Genomic DNA, 19,363 nt, shown 5'->3' on the forward strand with positions numbered 1-19,363 from the left:
AGGACACCTTTTGAGCACTTCTCAAGCATCATGGCAGGCCCTTCTCACAGCAGCCCTGCTGGGTCGTCCTCACCGTCCCTGGTCCTCAGGTAAAGAAGCCTGCACAGGTAAGGCACAGGGAGCTGGCCCAGGGCCACACAGGGAGGAGACTCAGCCATAACTGAGCAGAGTCACAGGCCCAACTGAGGAAGGAGGAGTCCAGCGTCAGAGGCAGTTGGGTCTCTGTGTTACTGCTGGGCTCCGGGCTCCGACATCTCCCGAGACACAAGCCTCCCCTGGACCCTGGAGGGTGCTCTCCCGAGTACGGAAAAGGGCAGAGCCCATCTACGGGAGTGTTTCTAGGGTTGGGTGCTGTGATGGTTAATTTTATGGGTCAACGCGACAAGGCCATGGTGCCCAGATATTTGGTCAAGTACAGTCACGTGTTGCTGTGAAAGTATTTTTCAGATGAAATTAACCTTGAAGTCAGTAGACAGAACAACACTGGTAAAGCAGAGACTCTCCATGATGTGGGTGGGCCTTGTCCAATCAGTTGAAGGCCTTAAGAGAAAAGACTGAGGTCCCCTGAGGAACAGGGATGTCTGCCTCTAGACTCTTCCCTGGGTCTCCAGCCTGTCACCGCCCGCGCCCACCCCCGGGCTGAAAATTCTGGACTTGCCAGCTCCCACTAGTGCGTGACCTAATTCCTTAAAAAACAATCACTCTCTCTGAAAAAACCTAACACAGGTGCTAAGATCATGGCAGCAAATAAGACATAAATAGGGGTGTCCGTGGGGCGTGTGCTGAGAAGGGAGAGGTCCAGGCACCTGTAGGGGTCCCCCGACTTTAAGGAGCGGCTCCCGGCCTCTCCTGGGGATGGAGCCCCAGGACCCTGTGGGCAGGCACCACCTCACTCCATCTGCAGGGGCACCGTCTCTAGAGGCTTCTTCTTTCTCCGTGAAGGAGGAAGGAGGACCTTCTGGTGTTCACGGTGTGAAACTGAATGAAGGGAACCTCATTAAAATGGAGTCGGGAAGGCTGGAAGGGGGAGCTCTCACACACCACCACTCATCGTGTCTGCAGACCCCAAACAGGCAGACATGTACCTCACATCGACCCAGAGGAAAAGGCAGGTTTTCTCCCCGCCGGCGGCAGCCCAGCCAATGGGAAGCGTCACCACCCTGAACCCCGTTTCCTCCAATGGGCTCTCCTTGCAAGCGGCCCCTCCCAACTTCCTCCTTTTTCTCTGTCAAGTAACATTTCTCTCCTTTATTAGCTGGTCTTGCCTATAGTTTTCGCTGTAGCCCTCTTGTCCTGAGTTGTAATTCTCTGCTGTTCCTGAATAAACCCATTTTGCTGATAAAATAACTGGCTGTTTTATCTTTAAGGTCAACCAGAGACTTGGGGGGGGCGGGGTACACAGGGGCTCTATGCTTGGCGTCCAGGGTCTCCCGGGCCGCACCACGTGGGGCCCACCTGCCCACACAGGGGCAGTGCCAGCCACGGGAGGTGGGGGCTGGACCAGCCTGCCGGCTGAGGGAACGACGGAGAGTGGAAGGGTCTCCCTGGGCGGAAGGACGCCCTGACGGACGTCCCGAGAGGGTCGCTGGGGAGGACCACGACTTGCTTCCTCACGTGAGCCTCGGGCCTACCCTCCGGCTCCGACCCAGGGTCCTAGACTGGCTGTGCCCAGCCAGAGTGACCCACCCCCGGAACCCTCCCAGCTATGCCCATGCCCAGCACCGGCCGCGGGCGCGGGAGGCCCCAGGGGCACCAACTGTGGCCAGTGCACGGCCCAGGACGTGCTCCACAGCCCCCGCCCCTCGCACGCTCGGCCCGCGCCCCGGGGTCGCTTACCTGAGTCAGCGGGGTCCTCCCGGAACCTTGGCCCGGCCGCGGCCACGGCGTCGGCAGCGGGCCCGGACGGCTTTCCCCAGCGCACCAAGGCCGACGAGGCCTGGCGACCTGTGGGCGGCGGGCCGGGAAGCGCGAGCAGGAGGACCTCCAGGCGGAAGTCCAGAGGGGCGGGGTTGACTCGGGGGGAGGAGCCGGGCCTCTGTTTGGGGGCGCGGTTAGTCCGGAGGGGCGGGGCTGGGTCCGGGGAGGAGCCGGGAGGCAGGCTAGGGTCTTGGTCAGGCCGGTGGGGCGGGGCCGGCTTGGGAGAGCCTCCAGGACACCGTTTGGGGGCGTGGTCAGTCCGGGGGCGGGGCTGACGGGGTGGGGCCGCTCTGCCGCCAGGGGGCGCCGTGGGCCTCAGGAGGCCTGGCCCACCTGGCGTTCCCCGGCCCGCCCCGCCCCTCACCGAGTACCTGGCGCCGGTGTCGGTCCCCGACCCTCCCGTCCTCCTCAGAGGGCCCCCGCAGCCCCACGCCGGTCTCCGGATCCCGGGGCCCCTGCTCCGCGGTCCTCGGCCCCCAGCCACCCCGCCGGACCCGTGACTGGACCCCCAACGCCGCCAGCCGCGCCCGCCGCGCTCCGGCCAGGAATCTCCGACTTCCGCCGGGGCCGGGCTGGTGTTCACGTCGTCATGCCCTCGCTCGGGGACCTGGTGCGCGACTGGCACCGGGGCGCGCAGGCCGTGGCGCGTGGGGACTGGGACTACGCCCTGCGCCTCTTCTCGAGCGTCCCGGAGCCGCCCGCCAGGATGAGCTTCAACGTGGGCTGCGTGCACCTGCTAGCCGGGGACCCGGAAGCCGCGCTGCGGGTGAGCCAGGGGCCCGACAGCCTGCACCCCCGGGGTTGGTCGCAGATACCCCACCCCTGGGGGACGCTGCCCTCTGGCCCTGGGGGGGTCGATGAGGGGTGGGATAAAGTCCCAGCTGCAGGGGTGAGCCCAGGACCCCTGCCCTTCCTCCCTGATGGCCACCTGAGGATGTCTCCCCAGGTCCGCCTCAGTGAACACCTAAGCAGGGGAGGCCTGTGTGGGCAGGGGACCCCAGCGGAGCTGAGTCAGGGCCGGGATGGGGGTGCAGGGCTCTGGCACTGCCTCCACTGTGTGGTGACCATGTGCCAGGCTCTGCAGTTTTGGGGAACGGCCGGGATGAACACTGGCTCAGGTGCTCTTGGCCGAGGTGCTAACATACCCGCAAACAGGCTCGAAGCTGGATGGGGCTGGGAAGGGGCACCCAGGGTGTAGGGTTTGGGCTGGGCCTTCTGCAGACACCTGTGGTGATGACCAGGAGATAAGGTCTCTGGTTGCTGCCCAAACCCCAGATCTGAGCGCTCACCTGTCTCCCACCCACTCCCCAAAGCAGAACCAAGAGCTGGGGGTACACATGGGCGCACACACACACACGTGCCTCCGCCGAGGGGCCGGCAAGGCCACTCTCTGCCCTTCAAGCCCCCAGGTTTATTACGGTGGTGCACGTTTCACGGGTGACAACAAAAAGCCAGGAGCACACCGAATCCCCCTCGGAAAGAGCCAGGTGCCCGCGTTGTTCAGGCCATCAGTGACAGCTGCCGAAAACGTGTTCAAGGGACCTACCCTGTCATTCTTCACATCTGTGTATGAATCTACAGTTATCTCAGCAGCAATGTCAGTGTTAAAATGTTATCCAACAAGGGGGGTGCGATCACCGGACACCATGGAATCAGCAGTGTGAGGCCAATCCAGTCACCACTTCCTCTAAACTGTGATTTAACCAGAGGGAGGGGACAAAAGTTCTGCGCAGAGGGGTGTGAGTGTTAAATTCTCCTCCACCCTAACCGCAGACGGAGTAGCAGAGGCATGTTTTTTGGAAATTTTTTTAAAAGCAGATGGAACGGCTACAATTAATAAAACTGGTTGTCTCCGAGGACCTGGACAGGGTGAGAAGGGTGTAGCTGGGAATGCAATCTGTTGCCCTACGGAAGCTTCGATTTCGCTGCTCTGTGTGGCAGGACAACAAACGGGTTTCCCTAGTGCTGAGGGGCCACATCAGTACTGTGTGCGGACCCTCAACCTCGGGTCAAACTCACTTCAACAAGCCCCCCACTTGGCCATGACACCGATCCAGGTGCCTGGATTTAACTTGATAGCTGCTGTATGCCCCCTCTTGCTTGTGTTTAACTGGTGGCTGCTGTCCTCCTTGGGAACTGATGATGTCATTTCTGAGTCTAGTTTCGGGAAGAGCTGTGTTTTACACACATGTTAAGACTTTTGTGTTTTTGCTCTTTCTGATTCTAATAGATGAGAAGTGCGTCAATTTGTACGAACTACCAAAACTAGGATTTAAAAAAGACAAAAACCTTGTATAACTCCCTCCCCCGAAGGTAACTATTATTAACGCGATGGAATGTTTCCTTGTCCTCATGGTAAACAGGTTGGTTTGTGCTGCCACCGAACTGCCCCTGAGTGCATCGCAGGGCACCTTGGGAGCCCAGGCGGCTTTGGGTTGTGGCCGTGACGTGTGCGCCCAGCCTCAGACTCAGAGGCCCCCTGGGTGGGCGCGGGAGACCTTCTCCTGCAGGTGGCCATGATGGGGGCCAACACGATTCCTTGATCCATTGCTGGGCATCCGCCTGGACCGCATCTGTGACACAGGAGTGACGGGGTTACAGACCTGGGTGTTCCATGGGCATTTTTGTCCCCAGGCATTTGACCAGGCAGTGACCAAGGATGCCTGCATGGCTGTCGGCTTCTTCCAGCGAGGAGTGGCCAACTTCCAGCTGGGGAGGTGAGCACAGAAGTGCCCTGTTATTTGTCTGATGGCCCTTTGGCTCTGCAGAGCCCTTTCCTGTGTTCCTCTCTGCCCACGGGTCATCTCCTCTTACTCACCCCCCCTGGGTGGCCCCAGGGGAGCCCAGGAACAGGATGCTGTGGTCGTGTGGCGGCAGAAGCAGCGTAGGGCCACACCGTGACCCAGGCTCTTTACGGGGTTCAGGGGATCACAGAGTGCTTGTGCCGGCTTCCCCTCCTTCGCTCCTACATCCCTGCTGTAGCCGGGACAGCACGATTATGCCCGTTCTGCCCACGTGGAAACCGAGGGCAGGGCTGGAGGAGTGGTGCGTCCCAGGACATGGAAGTGATGGGGGTCCTCCCTAGCCACCCGGCCCTCGGCGCCGGGCCCTTCCCAGAGAAGGGATCCGGGCTGCAGGACAGGCCCGGCCCCCACAGAAGGTCCCACTGGGGGCAGGTGGGCTCTGGGGGAGACCTCCTCTTCTCATCGACCCAGGAGCCTTCCTGGGGGCGATGGGGATTCTGGTGGGGGCTGGGGAGCTTCCAGCGGGGCTCTGCATGGGGAGGCCCGTGGGGTGGGGCCCGAGAAGCAGGCAGGACACGCCCAGGGCACTCTGCACACCGAGGTTTGGGAGAGGGTCTGGGGTACGGGCAGGGGAGCGAGGCGCCCAGAGGACAGAGCTGGAGCCCCACGTGCTGCTCAGCCCGTCTGTGTGTGGACCCCCTGTGTTGAGACATGGGTGACCACCACGGCCTCCACCACTGCAGCAGGAGCTGGGGCAGCGTGGGGCTGGGCGAAGCTCCGCCCCCTGCCCTCTGGCGGCTGAGGGGCTCCACGCCAGGCTCCCCTGCCGCCCACAGGTTCCGGGAGGCCCTGTCCGACTTCCAGCGGACCCTGGCACAGCTGAGGGGCAACGCCGCCATCGACTACACCCAGCTGGGCCTGCGGTTCAAGCTGCAGGCCTGGGAGGTGGGCGTGCGGGGAGCGGGACGCGGCTGGGCGCTGGGGGTGCTGTCTGTGGGCAGGCGGCCCAGGTGGTCCTTCCAGGCCGCTCGTCCTGAAGACCCCATCCTCTGGGTCCCGCTGTCTTGTCACTGTCACAGCTGGGGCCGTGTTGACTCAGGTGCTCCCTCTGGCCAGAGGGGCCCCCAAATCCCACTGGGGGGTGCAGGGGAGGGTCAGAGGTCAGCGAGAGGTGACAGGCTGGGCAGGGGCTGGGCCGAAGCAGGCCTGGCTGTGGGCCCCTGGCATCCCCGCCCTGGGGTTCTCGCTTGGCGCCGTTCCTGGCCTCCTGGGGCGGGGTGGGCACTGATGGAGGGGCTTAGGAGGAGCGCCCATGCGCTCCCAGAAACGTGCTGCCTCAGAGCCCCTGGGAACCACCCGTGTCCCAGTAAGCCAGCCGCGGGGGACGTCCCGCCGGGGTGGCCCCGGCCCAGGGCACTGTGTGCAAGGCGGGCTGTGGGAGTCGGCCGGCCGTGACCCCAGCAGGCCATGTGACAGCGGCTCTGGGAGCGCGGTGTCCCCGCGGACTGCGGGGACAGAGGCTGCCGCGGGTGAGTGATCCGCACCCTCTGCCCTCGGCTCCCGGGAGCGTGGCCACTTGCTGCTGTTTCCCAACACATCCAGCCCAAAACGTCCTTCCACACGGAGGGAGGGGCGGGCGGAGAGAGGCCTTCCTCAGACAGCACCCCAGACTCCTGGGGGTTCAGTAAGCAGGGCAGCACGGGGAGGAGGGGGTCAGGCCAAGTGCAGGACGGGGCTGCGAAGGCCGAGAGGCTGCTTCCAGAGATGGGAGGTCCGCCTGACATTCAGAGCAGAGAAGCAGGGAGGGCTGATCCGCTCCGGCTGGGGGTCTGGGGAATGAGGCCTGCGGGGCAGAGCCGGCCCCGGGGCAGAGCCAGGTGTGGGACCAGGCGGTGGGGCTGGGGGCAGAGCTGGTGGGGGTGGGGCTGGGGGGCGTCCTGGACCTGCCGTCACCCCCGCCTCACTCTCAGGTGCTCTTCAGCGTGGCTGCAGTGCAGAGCCAGCTGGGGCTCTGGGCAGAGGCCACCCACAGCCTAGAGGAAGCCATCACCAAGGGGCCGGAAGGGGCCCGCGATGACCTGGACATCGCCCTGGGCCAAGTGCAGGTGAGGGGTAGGTGAGGGAGTAGGTGAGGGGCAGGTGAGGGGAGGTGAGGGGGCAGGTGAGGGGGAAGGTGAGGGGAGGTGAGGAGGCAGGTGAGGGGCAGGTGAGGGGGCAGGTGAGGGGGAAGGTGAGGGCAGGTGAGGGGCAGGTGAGGGGGGAGGTGAGGGGGCAGATGAGGGGCAGGTGGGGGAGGTGAGGGGCAGGTGAGGGGAGGTGAGGAGAGGTGAGGGGGCAGGTGGGGGGCAGGTGAGGAGAGGTGAGGGGGCAGGTGGGGGGCAGGTGAGGGGAGGTGAGGGGGCAGGCGGGGGGCAGGTGAGGGGGCAGGTGAGGGGCAGGTGAGGGGCAGGTGAGGGGAGGTGTGGGGGCAGGTGGGCAGGGGAGGGGAGGGGAGGGGGCAGGTGAGGGGCATGTGAGGGGGCAGGTGGGGGGCAGGTGAGGGGAGGTGAGGGGGAAGGTGAGGGGAAAGGTGGGGGTAGGTGAGGGGCAGGTGAGGGCAGGTAAGCAGAGCCAGACTCCTAAGCTGACTCAGGTGGCTTGCCCGGCCCATAGCCTGCAGTTTGGGGCTCACATCTGTCCGGCCCCCAAGACTGACTGAAGAAACTTCTGGAGGGAGGCAGCCTATGTGCCCAGGTGTGGGCTGGACTTCCCATGGGCTATGGGAAGTAGGTGACAGGGCCAAGCCGTCCCTTCCGCTTTGAGGCTCCTGCAGCCTCAGGCCTGGCCCAGTGCTCAGGTCTGCATTGTCCGGACCCCCCTCCAGAAACAGGCCCCCCTGCAGCCTCGGCAGGTCCCCAGGGGTGAGGTCTTCCGGCCGCACAGGCGGCACCTGGAGCACCTGGAGCCTGTGGATTTCTTGGGCAAGGCCAAGGTAAGGGAGGGGTAGCTTCTCGCTTCTCAGGCCCCAGGGGCTCAGGGGCCAGCAGCACCCAGCAGGCCGCAGAGCGGCGGGCAGCCAGGCCCCTGCTGAGCTCACACCGTGTCCCGAGCTTCCAGGCTGAGTTCACGGGGACACCCGGGGTCATCGAGGCCTTGGTGGGTGGACAGAGGACACAAGGCTCCTGGGGTGGGCAGCAGTGTTTCCAAATGGGGCTCACAGATCTGGATCTTGGAACCTGGCAGTGGAGCCCAGCAGAAGCTGCTGAGGACCCCCAAGGTGGTGCCGGCCCTGCCTACCTCCGCCTTCGACTCGCTCTTCTGGCCTCAGCATCTCCTGGGTTTTGTGTTTCTGTGTCCTCCCTACATCTCTGCCTCAGAGAGCAAGACCCTGGGGAGGCCCGAGGCAGGCTGGCCTGGGCCATCTCTGCCCACCCTGGGTCAGGGCAGGGCAGCAAAGTCACAGCATGACAGGGAGCAGCTCGCCCCAAAGGTGGGAAAGGAGGCTCCCTGTGCACAAAGGAAGATGCACTCTGCTTTCCAGCTGGTGGCCGTCAGCCAGGCCTGACACCCCCCCGGTCACCCGAGGGCTAGGTGCCGTGCGTCTTTGCTGGAGGGCTGCGTGGAGGAGGGGGCTCTGAGCTGCATTAATCCATCAACTTGGAGTCCTGTTATCACAGGAGATGACTGCTTCTAAGAAACAAGAATATTTTAAAGGTTGTACAAAAAATAAGTTAAAATGATCAGCACAGATGTTTTCCTTCTTCAAACATATTCTTCCCACCTCCCTGCCCCCACCACGTGATCCAACGTCTTTGGGCCAGGCTTGGGCAGCACCCCCCGGGCAGATGGGAGACTTCGGGGTTCAGAATGGGCAGCGAGGGCTGGGCACCCCTGACTCGGCCGGCCCCTTGCTGTCCCTCCGCAGGTGGTGGCCTCCGCCATCCCTGATGGCCCGCACGGGGATGCCCGGCCTCAGCAGCCACAGGTGGGTGGGCAGCCTTCCAGCCACCTGACTTCTCCTCTGACGTTTTGCAGGTGGGGCCTTCTAGACCCATTACTCTTAAGGATGCCTTAAACCCTCCCCGCGGGCTTCTCAACGTCCTTCTGATCTAAACGTGGGGGGCGTCCCATCCCGGGAGAGAGCCAGTGAAAACTGTGCAGCCTTGCCCCCCAGCCCCCGACGCTCCGTGGGGTCTGCATCCTGAGGAGGGGGTCACTGTGTGCCCACAGGCTCTCTACGCGCGTGGTGAAGCCAGGCCTGGGGCTGCCGAACGGTAGGAAGGGGCCGTGGCCCCCCACTCTTCTTCCCCTGTCGGCAAAGCCCCTTTGCAGGCCCAGTGTGGCCACTCTGGGCCAGGGGCCAGGTGGCTGTGTCCCCTTTCTGGACTGGCTGGAGCCCCGGTGCAGGGCGAGGGGTCCCGCCTTGCTCAGCCCTCCCTGTGCCCCCGTTTGTCCTGAGCCTGTTCTGCTCCTGAGGAAAGAGCCTGCCTGCCCCTCACTGAAGCTCTGCTCAGGCCTGGGGGTGGGCACCAGAGGCACCGGGGTGGGGTGCAGGCTGGGCTGCAGGCCGACGGGAGCAGCCCTGCCGGCCCCGCCAGATGCAGCCTCACAGGTGGTGGTCCGACTGGGGTGCTGTTTGTTTCCAGCTCAGGGCTCTCCTAGGCCCACCTTTCATGGAGGACCTCGACCTCTGTGCTGGCTGGGTGAGACCTGAGAACGAGGACCCCTCCCCCTTCCCTCCAGGGCCCGTGACACAGGCCCCTCCAGACCTGGTACCCGCTGTGGCCCCAGGACGCCCCTTGATGCGGAGATGGAGGTCACCTCTGGCCAGGCTGGGCGGGCTGACCATAGCACACTGGTCACCAATGATGAGCAGGTGGGTGAGCCCGGGCAGGGCAGGCAGGGGCCATAGTATTTGGAGGACCCCTGCCCCAGGCTGAGCTTCAGGACCAGCCACAGCTGGGCCCTGCAAGGGTCTCAGGGCAGGGCAGGTGGCCTCATCACCTGCTGGGGGATGGAGATTTGGCTTCCTCAGGCAGCCCAGGGACTTGGCGGGAGCCAGCCACAGTGACCGGACGCCATGGGTCAGGGACACACTGCTGCTCACATGTGCATAGACAGGAGCCTGGGTGTCTGCTCCCCACCCTGGGCCCGGGAGAGGCCTGCAGCCCGTGCATCATAGCCATGAGGCTCCCACCCCTCAGCTGGGGCCCCCGGCCTTCCTTCTTGGACATGGGACTCTCCGAGATGCCCCAGGCACTGGGTGAGGCCGAGGAAGGGAGGGGCACAGGGTTCTCCTGGGCAGGTGTGCTGGGCAGGTGTGCCGGGAGGCCGCCCAGCACAGAGAAGGTGGTTAACTTTTACATTCAGTTTATGAAAGGACTCAGTTTGAGACGAGACGGTCACTTCACTTCCTCTTTCACTGATGCCCAGCCAACTCGGTGGACAGTTGGTGCCCTTGAAAGCCATCCGTCACAGCGGTGCTTGACGAAACCCCGTGGCCCTAAGTTCACACACTGGGTGTTCGAGCACTTGACCCTCCTGACAGTGGGCAGCAGCTCCCTAATTGCTTTAAACAGCTGACAAGTCTGATAAGAATCTAAACACTCCGTTTACAAACTTAGTCCAACTTTCAGATCCCACCTGAAATCAGCATCTGAGTCAGCTGGTCGGTGTGGCCAGGACTGGGGCCCTCGGGGGTTTCTGCCGCCCCTCAGCACACCCACTGCTTAGGGTCCCAACACAGGGTGAAGTCCAGCGGGTCCCTGGCTTCGGTCCCCAGCCCCCAGGGTCACCGGGAACCCCAGCTGGAGCTGCCACCTCCTGGTGGGCCAGGGGAAGACGGATTGGTGCCCAGAGTGCAAGGTGGCCTGTCTGTAGTCTCCAGGCCTATAGGGACCTGGTTCATGCCCCGGATTCACCTCCAATGCCGTTAGATTTGTGGCTTCCTGCCTGGCCAGGCTGTCTTGCAGGCCATGCTCCTCACCACTGGCTCTGCTTGGACAGTGTCTGGGCACCGCCCCCGACGAGCTCCAGGCCCAGGGAAAGCTACCTCTACCCTCAGGGCCCCACCCCGGCCTCAACCCCACCCCGGCCCGGCAGAGCCCCAGCCTGTGGCTTTCCTTGCAGAAGCCTCACGTGGAGCAAGTTGGCCAGTGGGTCCCTCCAGGTGAGGCGCCCTGAGCAGCCGGTAGTGGGAGGGCACTTTGTGGAGGGAGCCCCAGGCAGGTATCTGGGCGGGGCTGGGAGCAGCCCCTTTGTCCTCCGGAGGAACCTGGTGGCCTTGGGGCTGCCTGTGGTGCTAGCATCCCCTCTACTCCGACATGTTCTACTCTGGGGGTCGGTAGCCACCGGAGTCCCTGACGCCTCCCCGCTCCGCAGGGCTGGTGGTGGCTGGGGGGCCGGGCCCTGGCTCCTCTGAGGATCCTGCAGGCGCTGGGGTAAGAGGCACTGGCTCTCATGTCACCCTCCACCCCCCAGGGATGTGGGGCTCCAAGGCCAGACCCCATCCTCCGAATGCCTCTAGGGACCCCAGCTAAAGAAGCCTCACAAGTCCAGAGCCCCAGCCCCCTCCCACCCTCTCGGTCCCTGCCCTGCCCCCTGGCCTGAAGCCCACCCTGGCAGTCCTGGGCACACAGATCTGGGTCCTTGGAGACCAACCACCTTTCTGCTTGGACCCAGGGTGTGGCTGCAGGGGGCCCCGAGTCCTTGGTGACCTTCACAGTGCAGTGTACCTTCACCCTGGCCCTGAGGGCCCCAAGAGGAGCTGACCTGTCCAGCCTGCGGGCCCTGATGAGCCAGGCCCTCCCTCCCCAGGCCCAGAGTGGGCAGCTCAGGTGAGCTGGAAAGCCGGGTGGGAGGGCTCCAAGCTGAGCACCTATTAGTCCCGGCCCTGGGAGAGGCTTTTGAGGTCAGAGGTCAGCACCCTCCCTAAAGCCCCTGCCCGCGCTGCCCACTCTGAGGCATCTCTTTGCAGTTACCGAGACCCTAGTGACAGCAGGGGCTGGGTGCCCCTCACCGGGGAGGAGGCACTGCAGAGGGCCTGGCGGGGCGCGGCTGCCGGCTCTGGGGAGCTGCGGCTACGGTGCCAGGTGAGCCGGGGCAGGAGGCGGCCCGGGGCGGGGATGTCCAGCCCTTCTCTCCGTTCCGAGCTTACCCTACAGCCCTCCCCGCTGCCGCAGGGAGTGGGCGGCCGGCCTGTCCTCTACCAGGTGGTGGCCCGGCACGGCTACTCTGCCCAGGGGCCCGAGGACCTGGCCCTGCAGCCCGGAGACACGGTGGACGTCTTGTGCGAAGGTAGAGCTGGCACTGCCCCCGCCCCCCATCGCCCTGCCGGGGCCCCGGGGCAGACGCGGTGTCTGCGAGCAGGTGTGGTGATGCCCTGACGCCCCCTGCAGTGGACCAGGCGTGGCTGGAGGGCCACTGTGACGGCCGCGTCGGGATTTTCCCCAAGTGCTTCGTGGTCCCGGCCGGCCGGCGCACATGAGGAGCTTGGCGCTAAGAAGTCCGTGGCAAGGAGGGTTTAATAAAGGCGATCTGCCCCCACCAAGGTGTGGTCCGTCTTCTGGGCTTGGCCACTGAGGGGACCTGACTGAGGCTTCTGAGGGTGTGGGCTGGCCGCTCTGGGAAAAGCCCACAGCGCCTGTACACTGGCTCTGCCAGCTCCTGGAGAGGCCAGGGCCCGCTGCCGGCCCCTCCCAAAGAGCCGGGCCCCCTCTACCTCCAGCAGTCACCCCTACTCCCAGGCTTGGCCTGGCCCTGAACCCGTAGGTCTGCAGTCACACAGCCCTGAGGGCTGCAGGGGTCGCGATGGCCCAGCCCTCGTGCAACATGGGAAACCCGCTGGGGCGCTGGCACCTGAAGGCCATGGTCGGGGCCACGGCACAGCCTCCGTGGCCAGAATGACCCCAACGGCAAAAGGGGGCCATGTGACCGTGGGGCCAGAGCCCACAGGGCGAGCCTTTGGGGTTGGGGCTCAGGAAGGCTCTGGCCAGCTCAGGCCTCTGCCTTCCAGCACCAGGTGGCAGCCAGCCTAGTCCCGGAGCCAGAGCTGCACCACAGTGGCCCCGAGAATGGCCGTGAGGGTCAGCACCAAAAAGACGACTCCGGCCACCCAGACGCCATAGCTCTGTGCCCGCCACTGGGCGGGCGCCTCGGCTGGGATCAGGCCGGTCAGGTTCAGCATGTAGCCCAGCGTCCAGCCGATGTCGGTGCCACCGGCCTGCGGGCCACACGGCCGGTCAGGCTGCGGGCAGCGGTCCGAAGCCCCAACCCGCTCTCGCCCTGAGCCGTCACCTGCTTGCGGAACTCGATGCCGCCCCAGGTCTCCTGGCTGAACCCGTAGCCCTCGAGCAGGAGCGTGAGGATGTACAGGCCCGAGGCACAGTAGTCGCGCAGCTGGCCGTCCTGCCCGGGCGAGCTCGCCTCCACCTGGGGGCCCGGGAGGCCAGGAGCCCCATGAGGCCTCCTGGCCTCCTGGGCCCCCAAGGCTGGCCCCCCTCCGAGGCGTGCCCCTGAGTCTCCTGCCTGGAGCTCCCCAGCCCCCCGGCCACACTGCCTGGGACGGGGTCCCCGCTCGGTGGAGTCTGCAGCCCAGGGAGCTGGGGCCCAGGTGGGGGGCGGGCGGCCCGCATCCACCCACCAGCTTCCAGGGCCTCTGGCAGAACTCCCAGATGGTGGCATTGGCCGTGGCCAGCGGCGGCCTGGAGGTGAGGTTCAGGAAGTGGAAGGTGTGGTAGAAGTTGGAGAAGGCCTGGGGGAGGGGGGTGAAGTGCCCGGGCAGGGCGCAAGGCGGGGGGCCCAGGATGAGCCAGGTTCCGCCCCGCCCCGCCCCACCCCACCCCACCTGGGGTCCCAGGCTCCCCAAGGTCCCCCTGGGGTCGGGGGCCCCGAGGGGAAGCTTGGCCCCGAGGGCAGGCCGCGGGGGCTCACGTAGAACTGTCCCCGCACGGGGGGCTGGTAGACCCTGTCGAAGGCGCAGTCTCCTCGGCCGTCGCAGCTGGAGAAGTTGAAGAGACCCCGGATGGCGGCGACACAGGCCCCGGGGTTCCCCGTCCCCTCCACAGTGAGGTTCTGGCCGAGGTCTCGGGGGGCTGCGGCCTGGACGCAGGGCGACCCGTACAGGGGGGCCAGGGCCAGCGTGCCCCGGTAGCCGCTGTGGTAGCAGGGGTGACGCACCAGGAGGCTCGGGCTGCTCTGCGGGGAGGGTGGGGGCACCTCTGAGCACCCGCCTGGCAGGGCGCCCCGCCCTCCCCGCAGAGCAGCCCACCTGCACCAGCCCGGCCAGGAGCCGGTTCAGCATCTGGTCGTGCCCGAAGCAGAGGTAGCTGTGGGTGTAGACGCTGTGTTCTGTGCCATAGAGGCGGAAGGTGGCCTGGGTGGTGGTGTCCAGGATGGGGCCTCCAGGCACAAAGGTGATCTGGGTGGAGGCCCCACCCATGTCCAGGGCGCCCACCAACGTCCCCTCCAGAGGCTGGATCCATTCTCCAGAGAAGGAGTACTGACCACAGACAGGGGGCACTGAGTCCTGGGGCTGCGATGACCCCCCCGAGTGCCCCTCCCACCCTGGGGCCGGCCACGATGACCCCCCCGGGTGCCCCTCCGACCCTGGGGCCGTCTGTGGCACCTGCACCAGCAGGCCCAGGACGTAGTTGATGGTGACCCAACCTAAGGCCCCTTCGTCCTGCCCAGCCAGGAGCTCAGCGCCCCAGAAGGCCACGGGAGACCGGCTCAGGGCCTGGCTGACCGCTGCGAAGACGTCCTCCGCCTGAGAGCTGTTCTTCCGGCTGCGCGGAGAAGACAGGCCGCTGGAGCTGGCAGAAGCCACCCCTCCTCCATCCCGCCTGAGCAGGGACCACAGCTCTCACACTGCACCCCAGGGACGTGTGCGGGCCCACGCCAGCCCCCGCACCTGAGCAGCCTCATGCCACCTGTGGCCCCCAGGAACATGGGCGTTTGCTGATGCTTGGCCTTTGGGATCAGTGCCAGCGCCTCCTCCAGGCAGCCCTGCAGGCTCTCGCCAGCCTGTGCAGGGTCAGAGGCGTAGGAAGAGATGCCAGGCCCTGAAACACAACACCACAGGACGAGGCTCCAGGCCCCGAAGGAAGCTGAGCTGAAAAGCAGCCCCCAAAGATGCATCATGACCCTCGGAGCCTGCGGATGGGACCGTATCTGGAAAAAGGGTCTTTGCAGATGTCATTAAGTTAAGGATCTTAAGATGAGATCACCCTGGATTCCCCAGGTGGGCCCTGAAACCAACCACTGGCATCCTTACAAGAGACAGAAGAGGGAGATTTGAGACACACAGGGGAGAGGCCACGTGAAGTCCGAGGGAGAGGTTGGAGGGATGCCACGTCTGGAGCCCCAGGAGCTGGAAGGGTTTGTTTCGGGTCTCTGCGGGCTCAGGCAGGACAGATCCAGAGCCCTGGCCTGGCTCCCACTGACCGGCTGGGCCCCCTGGGGCAACTCACTGAACCTCTCTGAGCCCCTTTTCTTTAGGCTGATTTGCTACTGCCCAGCTCCAGCCTGTGCCACTTCCCAAACCTCCACCCAGCTGGGAACCCCAGCCGGGCAGCGGCTGGCAGCTCCCAGCACCCGTCCACCGCTGATGGAACTGCCCACTGACCTTTCGCCCGGCAGGCCAGGGCCTGGCTGACCACACCTGTGTCATTCTCCTTGTTTGCCGGCCACTGATACACCAAGAGTGACGTGTGGGAGGACCCAGCGTCGAACACGATCCCGAACTGGGAGTGATACCAGGGTCAGGAGGGCGTAGGGGCCGCCACGGCCCAGCCCAGCCTCCCCTGGGCGAGGTCTGGGGGCACACCTTGGTGTCTGCGGGCAGGAGGACGTTGGTGGCCTCCACCAGGAAGAGAATGAGCGTGGTGAGGCCTGAGACCGCTGCAGCCCCCAGCAGGGCTGTGAAGGCCCGTTCCCTCCATGTCAGCCCCATGGGGGCGGTACTGGCACCTGTGGGGTTGGCAGCAGTAAGCACCCTCCCCGGGGCTCAGACAGCCCACCGCGGCTGGGTCGACGGGCAGGACTACAGACCACGCCGGAGAGCCGGGCTACGCGTGGTGTCACAGCGCCACAGGGGCCGGTAGGGGCCGGGCACCGGGACGCCCTGTCTGGCGACAGGCTAGGCTGCAACCCACAGCAATGAGGAGGTCCCGGAGACCCCCTTTCTAGTGCCACGCCGGGGCCCAGCGGAGCCACCCCCGTGTGATCTGCCAGCCCCACTGCCCGCACCCTCCCAGGACCCCAGCTCCTCTCCCGTCCCCCGCAGGATAAGGAGCCCCAGATCCACAGTGAACTCCGGGAACCCAGGGCCCCACCTCTCCCACCTACCTGCAGCCCTCACCCCAGGCCTCTCCCAGGACAGTTTTCTAAGAGTCCTGGGGTCAGGCCTGAACTCGGTGGGGACAGCTGACCGACTGCCTGGATGTCTAATTGCTGCCAAGCAGGTCAGCGAGTCCCGGGAAGCACGGTTTCTCTACTGAAGGACCTGAAGGCTGAGGGGTTCTGAACAGATTCATCTGGTTTCTGTTTAAAAACCCAACCTCGGGCTACTCTGATCTGAACCTTTTCACTTGGCCCCATGACGATCCCTCGCAGCCGGCCCAGGCTGACCCAGGAATGTGGTTTGCACCGGGCCACGGCACCAGCTCAGTGACTGAGGCCTCTGCAGGGCCCTCTCCAGCCCCCAAACGTCCCTGAGCGGGGACCCACGCACACGAGGTCACCAGGGACCTCGGGCCAGTTGCCACCACTGTCCAAAGGAAATGGTCTGAGGCCTGCAGAGCTTTGAGGCTCATGGACTTTGTGCGGCATCAGTATCCCCGCAGGAATGCGGCTGTTCCCAGGGGGCGTCCGCCTCTCAGGGCGAATGCAGGGCCCTGGGCTCCAGGCGGCCCGTCTGCGTCATGATCCCATTTTAAGGAGGGAAGAGCGAGGCTCAGAGAGGACGGGTGATCTGCTCGAGCCGCCGCCAGGCCAGGCCGGACGGGACCCAGCCTGTGTCCCCAAACGCACACTGGCCACAGGCCACTCACAGAGACAGACCAGTTACAGGCAGGGCCAGGGACACCGGTATCCCCCCTCAAACACCCCTCCAGGGCGTGTAGCACCCTGAGCCCCCAGCCTGAGCCCCCAGTGGGTGGGCAGAGAAGCTGGGTAGACTCCACACAGAGCACGCCCTCAGGACCGGTCAGCACCCCCAGACCAAGACGGCCCCTCACCTGGGCTGGTGGGTAAGCAGTGGCAGCAGCGTGGAAGCTGGCCCGTCTGTCGCCTCTCAGGCACCTGCCAGGTGCCGTCCCGCCTCTGCCTGCCACCCGACGCTGGTCACCGCTCCCCTGAGTCCGGGTCCGCTGTCAGGCAGGTGACGAGCCGCTGCTGCCTGCCCCCACCTGGGGTCACCAGCCCCGCCCAGGGTGGTCCCCTCCGAGGCTGCTCAGACTTTGCCCTCCGACCCCGCCCTTCCCCAGCGGGAGGACGGTGCCAGTGCTCAGGCGAGGGGCAGGTCAGCGGAGTCAGGTGACTGGAAAGGGCCCAAGGCCGAGGGCTCGGCCAGAGCAAAGGCCCGGAGTCAGGGCCAGCTGTGGTCCCATGAGGCGGGCGAGAGTCAGCCCCAGTCAAGTGGTTTGGTGGTTAGCAGGCGTGCGGTGAAATTGCCCCTTTTTGTGCACACGGGTCTATTTGTGTGACCCCGGCCACCGCAACCAGAACCGCCCAGCCCAGCCCCGGCCCCCCCACCCCACTGGCTCTCCTCGCTGAGGTTTTGTCCTCGGGAGGGGGTCTCAGAGATGAATTGAGCCTGGCTTCTTCCCCTCAGCTTGAGACCTGAGGCCCAGCATCTCCCCCATGCCCACGTGGAGACCGGCTGCTCTGATGAACCGTTTGCTGAACCCCCGGTGCTGGAGGCATCGGGGTTCCCGCTCTCCGACTGTGAAAAGCTGCCGTGGACATTCATGCACGAGGCTTCGCCGGACCTGTGCTTTCGCTCCCACCCCGGAGACAGACTGCTGGGTTTAACTCGATGCAAAACTGCGCAGATGTTCTCTAGCGTGAGAGAGCCGGTCTCTCTGCGTCCTTCCAGTGTCCGCGTCACAACTTTCCATTTCAGCCGGTCTGGCCGATGCCGGTCCAGCCTCCCTGTGGCTTCAGTTTGCACCAAGGGCTGAGGATGCCGAGAGCCTCCCCACGCACTTTTTGCACACGTGTGTCCTCTCTGGTCACGTGGCACATCTTTTGGTTGGATTGTTTGACTTATTCCTGCTGAGTTTGGAGAATTCTTTATATATTCTAGGTGCAGCCCCTTCTCCTGGATGAGATTTGCAAGTATTTTCTCTCAGTCCGTATCTTACCTGAACAGTGTATTTCACAGAGCAAATTTTAAAATTCTTGATGAAGCCAAATTTATCCGTGTGTTTTTTTGTGGATGGTCTTTTTGTGTTGTTACTAAGAACTTTTTGCCTAACCCCTGGTCCTGAAGAATTCTTTCTCCTCAAGTCTCTTAGTTTCATGATGTAACTTGATCTATGAAGCATTTTGAATTATTCTTTGTAAGATGTGTGGCTTGGTCAAGTCCACCTCCTCTGCATGTGGACGGCCAAGGCACCGGCACTGGGTGTTGAAAAGACCATCCTTTCCAAAGAAGATGTGGTACATATATACAATGGAATATGACTCAGCCATCAAAAAAGAAGGAAATAATGCCCTTGGCAGCAACATGGTTGGACCTAGAGATTATCATACTGAGCGAAGTAAGTCAGAAAGAGAAAGACAAACACCGTATGATATCACTTACATGTGGAATCTAAAATATGATACAAACCAACCTATCTATGAAACAGAGACTGGCTCACAGACATAGAGAACAGACTTGCAGTTGCCAAGGGGGAGGGGGAGTAGGGAAGGGAAGGAATGGGAGTTTGGGGTTAGCAGATGCAAACTATTATATACAAGATGGATAAACAACAAGGTCCTACTGCATAACACAAGGAACTCTATTCAATATCCTGTGATAAACCATCACAGAAAAGAATGTGAAAGAGAATGTGTGTGTGTGTGTGCGTGTGTGTACATAACTGAGTCACTTTGCTGTGCAGGAGAAATTAACACAACATTGTAAATCAACTATACTTCAATAAAATTAAAAAAAAAAAAAAGGATGGGGGCTTCCCTGGTGGCCCAGTGGTTGAGAATCTGCCTGCCAACGCAGGGGACACGGGTTCGAGCCCTGGTCCGGGAGGATCCCACATGCCTCGGAGCAACTAAGTCCGCGAGCCACAGCTACTGAGCCCACGTGCCACAGCTACAGAAGCCCATGCGCCTAGAGCCCGTGCTCCACAGCAAGAGAAGCCACCGCAATGAGAAGCCCACACACTGCAGCGAAGAGTAGCCCCTGCTCACCACAACTAGAGAAAAGCCTGTACGCAGCAATGAAGACCCAATGCAGTCAAAAAAATAATTAACTAGTTTTTAAAAAAAGAAAGGACCATCCTTTCTCTGTGGAACCCTCTGCACCTCTGTATGATTGGCCATATTTGTGAGGGCTCATTTCTGGACATTCTATTGGAATTCTGTCCCCAATTCTGTCTTGATTATGCAGCCATATAGTAAGTCTTTTTTTTTTTTTTTTAAATAAATTTATTTATTTACTTATTCATTTTTGGCTGTGTTGGGTCTTCATTGCTGCGCACGGACTTTCTCTAGTTGCGGCG

General features: G+C 63.4%; 3 protein-coding genes across 8 annotated transcripts in view; 1 reads left to right on the forward strand and 2 right to left on the reverse strand.

The window, feature by feature from the left end:
• EXD3 (exonuclease 3'-5' domain containing 3) overlaps positions 1-2,502 on the reverse strand; it is a 76,798-nt gene extending 74,296 nt beyond the window's left edge. For 2 of the 6 annotated variants that reach the window (XM_089914068.1, XM_022578056.2), the window contains exon 1: positions 1,837-2,500. The gene's annotated coding sequence lies outside the window, so the exon portion shown is untranslated. Of the gene's footprint in view, positions 1-1,836 lie in introns of all 6 variants that reach the window. The other 4 variants (XM_089914067.1, XM_089914069.1, XM_089914071.1 and 1 more) reach the window with 4 other exon arrangements.
• Positions 2,122-19,333, forward strand: NOXA1 (NADPH oxidase activator 1). The gene is given in 16 exon segments (XM_089914083.1): positions 2,122-2,683; positions 4,552-4,634; positions 5,498-5,606; positions 6,632-6,766; positions 7,525-7,632; positions 8,566-8,625; positions 8,871-8,914; positions 10,306-10,422; positions 10,424-10,499; positions 10,501-10,647; positions 10,743-10,809; positions 11,022-11,080; positions 11,322-11,476; positions 11,617-11,936; positions 12,038-13,348; positions 14,331-19,333. Coding segments are annotated over 15 exon segments (1,746 nt in total). The 5' UTR covers positions 2,122-2,506; the 3' UTR covers positions 12,127-13,348; positions 14,331-19,333.
• Positions 11,243-16,852, reverse strand: ENTPD8 (ectonucleoside triphosphate diphosphohydrolase 8). Its single transcript, XM_089914084.1, is given in 8 exon segments — positions 11,243-12,861; positions 12,936-13,070; positions 13,282-13,431; positions 13,434-13,835; positions 13,909-14,425; positions 14,551-14,701; positions 15,265-15,382; positions 15,466-16,852. Coding segments are annotated over 8 exon segments (1,788 nt in total). The 5' UTR covers positions 15,592-16,852; the 3' UTR covers positions 11,243-12,672.
• Positions 19,334-19,363: the final 30 nt, after the last annotated feature.

Source organism: Delphinapterus leucas, chromosome 6, assembly GCF_059928025.1.
Source record: "Delphinapterus leucas isolate spDelLeu-1000000601 "Yukka" chromosome 6, BTC_Dleu_Yukka2, whole genome shotgun sequence".
NCBI lineage: Eukaryota > Metazoa > Chordata > Mammalia > Artiodactyla > Monodontidae > Delphinapterus > Delphinapterus leucas.